This window comes from Hippocampus comes, unplaced genomic scaffold (assembly GCF_001891065.2).
Source record: "Hippocampus comes isolate QL1 unplaced genomic scaffold, H_comes_QL1_v1.1 scaffold118, whole genome shotgun sequence".
NCBI lineage: Eukaryota > Metazoa > Chordata > Actinopteri > Syngnathiformes > Syngnathidae > Hippocampus > Hippocampus comes.
In genome coordinates, this window is record NW_017805461.1 from 1710598 (window position 1) to 1718646 (window position 8049).

Sequence of the window (8049 nt, forward strand, 5' to 3'; positions counted from 1 at the left end):
TCCCCCCAAAAAATCAATTTAATACTTTAGATTCTATGTAATCATGTATGTTTCAAGAGAAAATAGCAATAACGTAGACTACAATCTTTTTATGTTAAAACATTACCAAAAATGTTGCCTTTTTCTTTGGGGAGATACGAACAAATTACTGGCATTTCCATTCACTTCAATTTGTAATTGGAAAAAATATTTGAGATAGTTACTGTGATCAAGGAATGAATTAAACTTGAATCTGAAACATTGGTGTGTCCTGCCCATTTTTAGGGTGCGGAAGCGCCCCTAAAATAAATCCAAGCATCCCCAAACTCTGAGAACATTTAAGATTTTACTTAGGGTATTTCCTTTTTTCCAACAAGCTAGAGAAGTGTTAAAATTACATGGTAGTACATGGTATAACCATAATATATGCTCATTGAAAATACAGTCAACTCCCTTTGGTCTCAAAAATGGTTTGATTCACCCAAATCCCTCCCACCTCTTCGTGCTCTGAGCCAAGCACAAGGAGTGAGCAGTCTTTCAGTCACATGGAGTAGATTGAGTTGCTACCAATTTATCTTCAACAAATATATTTGGCAAATGTCTCCACTTCTGCCACTCACTATCAACACATTATCATTACCAGACTTCATTTTTGCTGCATTTAACCATAGATCACTGTTTAAGTTATTAGGTAAGCAGTAGTTGGCTGTGACTTTTCTTTTTTTTCGAGCTTGGAAATGTAACACGTGAGCAAACATGTGATCCTCCTCTTCCTAATCTGCAACACAGATTTATTCCTTCTCATCGGCGAATGCACTTTTGATTCTGTAAGCCGTTTTACCCCACTGGGTTGCACTGTAGCACAATCTCCCTCTGGACCGTCCATCATGTTTTATTCCTCCATAGATAGAAATGAAAAGATAATCAAACCGTTGTAGGGGTGCCTCCTACAGAGAACACCCCCCCCCCCCCCGCCCCATCCCCACACACACACCTGCAATAAAACTCAGCTAATCAAAAATTATTGTGGCCCTCTGAAAAGTGCCATAAAAACAGCAATTATCGAAGTGTTTGGCTGCTGTCTGCCTTACGTGCGCTGTCATGGATGTGGCCATTTAAGTTCTTTATGGGCCTTCCATGCAGAAACCGTCGGGAACAATAAAGACGGGGAGATTTTCTTGGGAATGTGGGACGAATCTGAACCTAAAGCTGTCTCCAAATGGTGTGAATTTTACTTTTTTTCCCCCCCGGTTGTTTTCTTCATAATTTGGACCAGAATATTCTACATTTTACATTCGGGGTGAGCTCAGGCCGTGCTGTAGGAAGTGAGCGATTCATCGAGGGTGGTGGGTGGAGATGGAGGGGGAAGAGAAATTTATGGGGGTGAGGAGGGAGACGAAAGTAGGCGAAGGAGAGTATCTTCTGAATAATTCAATGTTCCCTGTCTGAATGAGTTAGCATCACTGAAGTTCAGGGCAGCAAACACGACGGTACCTCTGAACCTGCTTTACCTGTGCGCTCTCGGCTGCAAGGTCACACCTCCACGTATATGCATACGGTATGTTGCATGCGCATGCACAGAACAAGCAAACATAGATCTTTACCCACCGTTTCCAACATCTTGCACAAACTCTGTTACATGTTTGCATGTCAGCTCAAGCACTTAAAAACAAAAAGGAGCGAGTCTCTGTGGTGCATGTGGTGAATTATTCAAGTGTTGAGGGAAGCGCTGTGGGCTGCTGATGAGGCTGCAGGTGACCCTGCAGCCAGCAGCAAGGACATGGCGGCACCTCCCACTGCTGTCATTTTGGGGAGGATCTCTATTGAAAATGTATGATTTGGGTGACACTTCCGAACAGTGCTTGTTGCCATGGATCTTGCAAGTCTTCTGGTTTCATGACTCTAGATGCTACTTGAAACAGCTTCAGGATATTGTCAAACAAAACCGTTCAGTAGCCTCACAGGACACATTATCTCATGAGATGAAATGGAAAAAGTATCAATAATCATAACTGTCACCATCCGAGAGGTATTAATTTAACAACGTTAATTATTTAGTGTCTGTTATAGTGGCTGAAAACTACAATTGCAACAACAAACCTCCAGTGTCTCCCAAAAGTCATGATACATGTCCTTATTTGCTGCTTTGTTTCCAGGAATCATTTGGACTTTGCGTTTTGTGTAAGCATGTCATTCCTTGCTCATGGTACATCAATTGACATTGGAGTAGCGTTGCAAAGGTGCCACCTAGCAAGATGTTTCTTCTTTTTTTTTGTCCCAAATTGGAATTCATTTGGAATTCAATTTGAGAAGCTTTAAGGCCACCAACATGTATCACTGATAGTTCCATGTACTAGTATGCTCTTTGTCCTCACTAGTACGATCATTTAAAACTCTACAGATAGGAGTAATTCTATAACCGCACAATATTTTGTAAATGTTGAGGCTGATCACAGTGGAAAAAATACAACTTGCATTTTTGGGGGGGGGGCTAAAACAGTAATTTGGAACAATTTAAAAATATAAATAATTTACATTTATGGCAATTTTAATTAACACAACAAAGCAAGCTTCAAAACAATTTGCTGAAATGTACATTTTTTTTTTTTTTTTTTTACAATGACATAAATCTTCTCAAACCGGTGCAGAATTTTAGTTGGTACAGAAAACCTTGCCAGGCAGAAATTTTGCCACACTCCAATTTCAATTGACGAGTTATTGCAAAAGGAATGAATACGTCCAGAAATGTCTCATCTGTCAAATGCTGATGGCCTCACGTCTATCCGAATGTTACCTGATATGAAATAGAAAAAAGAAAGTATGTAGTAATGTAGTAACTTTTGGGAAACCTTTGTTATTCGAGATACTTTTTTTTAAGGAAAAAAATGGCACGGATAAAAGGATAACATGGCAACCAATCTGATTGATTTTACTTGTTCAAAATCTTTTTCTTGTCATTTTTATTTTGAATAGTCTTCACAGTACAAGCATGGGGCAAAAGAGACATCGCAGGCTGTGCAGGCCAAGGTGTCTGCCGACTGCAAACCTGAGCGCGTCAGGCCAAACCAGCCAACCAGAAAGAAGCAACGTGGACAAAACATCAGGCCAACCAAAGTGACCTTCGCTAAGCTACCCAAGCACCAAATCTCTGAAAAAATGCCACAGGTACCCCGCGGTAAGATTTGTGATTATACTTACCTGTTTCTTTTTTTTATGTATTTATTTTTGCAGGAACAGGCAGTCAAAAGAAATAAATTGTAAATTGTTTATTAGAAGCTCGGCATTTGAATGTTTCGTAGTCCACTCATTCCTTCTTACTTTGTAATTCCTTCTCAGTCTTTGAAATAATTGAGACTGATTTAAAAAACATATACTGTACTGTATATTTTTGGAGAAGGGATGTAAAAATCAACACGAGATCTCAGTTGCACAAGTGTGCACAACCTCTTATAAATACAGATGTTGCTGTGTGCAGAATTAACCAATCACATTCAAACTCATGTTAAATGGGAGACATCACACCCGCCAACATTTCAAGTGCTTCTGCTTTACCCCCAATAAATGTGAGCCGTTCAATTGTTTTTCTAATGAAATGACTTTCTGACAAAAAGCCTCAACCTTTTCTCGATTCATCAATCTTTTTTTTTCTTTTTGTTTTCCAGGAACTCCCCCCAAACCGCGCTTGCAGACGTCACAGAATTGCATTTCTGACACCCACTGTAATCGAGAAAAGTCCAGCTCAGGCATCCCCACACCAGAAAAGAATTCAAAAGCGCACATCATTAGCCCCGTTTTCAACACTGTGACTTCCACTCCCCTTCTGTGTCCGGCGCCTCCTCTTGTCCGCCCTGCGACATCTGCAGTCCGTCCCCGGAGAATCCATCAGTTGGTGCTGAAACCCGCCGTGATCGTTTTGCGTCCTCAGCATCTTCCCCAGCCGCCGCATCCTCACCCTCGACTCCATGCGTGGAGGACCCTGGCACCGACGTTCCCCTCCTCTTGAGTGATGGGAGGTTGTCCCAAGGACTCGGTGCTCAAAAATAAGATGCAGGTTTAGGTCTGATTCTAAATTAAGCTAAGCCAATGTACACTGAAGCCCCTTTTCCATTGTCCGAGCTCGACCCCAAAACAGCCTAGTTCCACCCTGTCTGGTTGCTTTTCCATGACACTTTTTCAGGGCCGGGTGGTTAGAATGGAGCTGTTCCATGGAACATCTTGCAACGTGGTTGTAGAACGCGGGCCGTGGAGGGCTGCGACATCACTGTCATCTGATTAACCGACAGATGTACAGTAGGTCTTTCTTAAAGAGATGCAGCAAGGAACTGAAATTCACACCCATTTCCTGGTTTTAAGCGAGCAAGTCAAGTTTTAAAATGCATTTACAGTCCACATATATTGTCAAGACTCATCCATCCACATATCCTCACAAGGTTCACGGGCCAGATTTGAACCTGCTGCCTCTCAACTGTGAGGCATTGTGTTAAACAGTCGTCCACCATTCCCCCTTATAATACGTCACCATATTTACAATTTCATAGGTATCAATGCATGAAATAGAGTTTCAGGAAGCAACGCACACCTCACAGGTCCATTCACTTGAATGAGAACGAGCGCTCGATTCAAATGAATGACAGGACTGCAACAGGAGGGCGTGGCGTATCCCGTGGAATCTTCCAGTGGGCTTGACTGCGATGAAGACGTCCTTCGGCTGCAGCCCGGAGCCACGGCAGTCCCCCGACCTGACGGTTGTGGCGGAGTGACGGCTTGTGCCGGCCGCCAGAGGGCTTTGGATGTCAGATGATGATGATGATGATGATGATGACAAGCTGTCGATGGCAACCACTTGGACAGGTTGATGGACCCGATGAACGGAATGCACTGCTTGCGAGCAATTTTTTTCACTATTTCATTCATTGGTAAATACTCTATGAAATGGTAAATATTGTTGTGAAACACAATATATGTGTACAGAACCCCGCATACTGCGAGTGCAGATTTTGGTTGATCCCACCCCAGTCCCGCCCTAATTGATTGCCGCATGTGGGAATAGCAACGGAGGGCAGGCTTGGCCCAGTGAGGCTGTGGTAAAGCCGGGCCAGGCCGTTCTAGAACCTGTTAGGGAAAACACCGTAATTTGTCCTTCAACAAAGTGCTGCAGGGTTTGCTTCAATTTGGGGAGTTTGGGGGAATTAAAAAAATTATACATGAATTTTTGTAAAATAATTATTATTCATATATTAAGCCTCTGTGGGCTATGGATGGAAGGATGGATTTGACCATTTTATCTTCCCACTGGTGTGGATTTTGTCCAATTTTGTAAATCTTTCAATATAGCAATAATATATTGTTTACCTAGAACTCTCCCTTTTGGCTCTATAGTGGCCACTTTGGGCTAATTTAAAACCATGAAATCAACATGAAGTCCTTGTTATTTACTAGATTGGGTAAAATGACTTTGAATCTAAGTTCTAGATTCCACAATTTTGGTTGTTTGTGTTTTCTGCCAGATCCCATCATGTATCACTTTTTTTGGGACAAGGAAACAATTTCATGTTACATTGAGTTCCAAAAGAAGTATTACGAAACAAATTGTATGGTACAGCATGTTCCAACGTTTAATCAACAGACAACTGTGCCGGTGAAGTTGTACAGTTTGTAAAAACAGATGAGCAAATTGCACAAGACTTTGGTGTAGCTCACGAAAGTCTTGGATTTAGTCATATCTCAACTATCTGAGTTGGCATGAATTACCCTAATTGTTTCCTATTACTTTCCACGGCATGAATGTTTTTAAATCTGTTTGCACCCACTGGCCGGGTCATGGCAGTGTCAAATGTCAAAACAATTCTCACAACGCGTATAAATAACAAGAGGCTGCAGCTCCTTTCTTTCTTTTGCCGATGCTTTTTTATTTTCACAACAGATAACATTTACATTGTTGATGTGTGATGACGGAACCTGAAATGATTTACAGCATTACCCCCCTCCCTTGGTTTTGTGTAAGTTTGGACTGCATTCACAAGTATGTGAGTTGAGTGCAGGTGTTGGCGCGCGCTGGCCCTTCAAAAGCAGTGACCTCACACTGTCTGTACGCAAAGCTGCTTGAGCATTTCTTCCATTTCTTTGATATATATATCTTAAGGTCCATGTAGTCGTATGCTCTTTATCAGTGCTAGATGTTAACTAGTACGTTTTTAAAATTACTACCACTAATCATACCATGAAGATGTCAACTGTGCACGCTTGGACATCCGCATGCTATTAATGCTACTAGTGGCATTTTCAAATTCTAGCTACTTAAACTACTAGTGACATAAAATTGTGCTAATTGGCTAGTCACACTAGTTGGACAACTTTGGCATACGAGTAGGACAACTACGTTGCTAGTAAGGCAAGATGATGCGCTTGTCACATACATCTGTGTTCTACTATAGTCATGGAAGTTCCAAAAGTGACAGAAGTTTGTCAGCAACACTACAAGCGACTTCATAAAATTGTTCGAGTTAACATCTGCGGCTTAGCACAGATGCCTTCCTAGGAACACATATTTGTCCTACTAGTTCTATGAACCTTAAAATAATATCAAATGAAAGTTCAAACAGCTTTATAGATAATTCCTCACTTAGTAAGACCATTCAGCACAAGAGTACAACTAGGTTGCACTAGTCGAACGACTGTCTGTCCCCTACTATGATACTATACGTTTGTCAGACAACTTTGGCATCCTAGTAGGACAGCTACATACATGTCAGTAGGCAAAACTACTTGTGGGCATGTCGGTACTACTAGTGGAGTCTACGAGGCTACTAGTATGTGTCACATGCCGACGAGTTTGGTCTTGTCATGCCATTAACACAGCACAGTTGCTTACTAGTAAAACATAGTGCACATTAATGTGTCAAAAGTGGGAGTAGAAAGCTTTAGAAATCATGACTAGGAAGAAACAGTCACTTGACTCGTGTGCTAAGCTGTCTTTCGAGTGAGGACAAAGAATGTACTAGCACATGGATATTAAGCTAGATCTCAAAAATATCGAGTGATCGCTCAAACAGCTTTGCATAGCGATGTCCATTTACTTATGTGTATTTTTTTTTTTTTTATTCAAGTGGGAGATGACGGACAGAGGAAGCAAGCAGGGTCTTTCACGTCTGACCAAATTGGGCGGTGCCGAGTTACGAGCAGCCTTTATGGATGTTTTTTTGTTTTGGCTTTGACAAATGAGCAGCAATTTGAGATACGAGTGCAAGTCACTTCACATTAAACAGTAGCTTGGGAAATAGTGAAAAATTCTTTGCCATTTCAGGCCAATCCCAGTTGAAGTTTACTGTCAAACTAAACCAGAAACAAACGCAATCACATGTGTATTTAAAACAACCACATAGCTTTGCCTTAAGTCTGCTGAGCTTTATGCTAAGAAACAGCATAGACGGGCTAATGGCCGGCATCTATGTGGTGGTGTTACAACGCTTGAAGCAATGGCTATTCAAACACAAATGGTGCAGTATTCTTTATCCTTTGTGTATAGACAGCTAATATTACTGCATTAGTGGGTGACTTACAGTAGTTGTGAAACTATTCTTCATTTGTGCATGACTCTACGCCAGCCCACGACCCTCGTGAGGATAAGCGGTTTGGATAATGGATTGATGGATGGATTGATGGATAGATTTTACTGCCCCGGAGGCCGATTTGCGATGCGTAGTTCAACTCTTCACTTTCTATCCATCCATCTATTATGTGATCCTCACGAGGGTCGCGGGCGTGCTGTCTTCGGGCAGTTGGTGGGGGACACCCTGAACCGGTTGCCAGCCAATCGCAGGGCACAGAGAGACGAACAACCATCCACGCGCACACTCACACAAAGGGACAATTAAGAGTGTTCATTCAACCTACCATGCATGTGTTTGGAATGTGAGAGGATACCAAAGTACCCGGAGAAAATCCATGCGGGCACGGGGAGAACATGCAAATTCCACCACACAGAAAGGCTGGGGCCGGATTCGAACCCATGACCTCTCTTTACATTCCACCCAATTGTAATTTCATGATGTTATTAGTAGATATTTTTAA

The 8049-nt window shown here is 41.9% G+C and overlaps 1 protein-coding gene across 1 annotated transcript in view; it reads left to right on the top strand.

The window, feature by feature from the left end:
- The window catches only part of LOC109518809 (putative methyltransferase NSUN7), a 37922-nt gene extending 32064 nt beyond the window's left edge, over window positions 1–5858 (top strand). Inside the window, exons 12-13 of the mRNA XM_019874898.1 lie at window positions 2953–3154; window positions 3642–5858. Coding sequence (XP_019730457.1) covers window positions 2953–3154; window positions 3642–3982 — 543 coding nt within the window. The 3' untranslated portion in view covers window positions 3983–5858. The remainder of the gene's footprint in view (window positions 1–2952; window positions 3155–3641) is intronic.
- Window positions 5859–8049: the final 2191 nt, after the last annotated feature.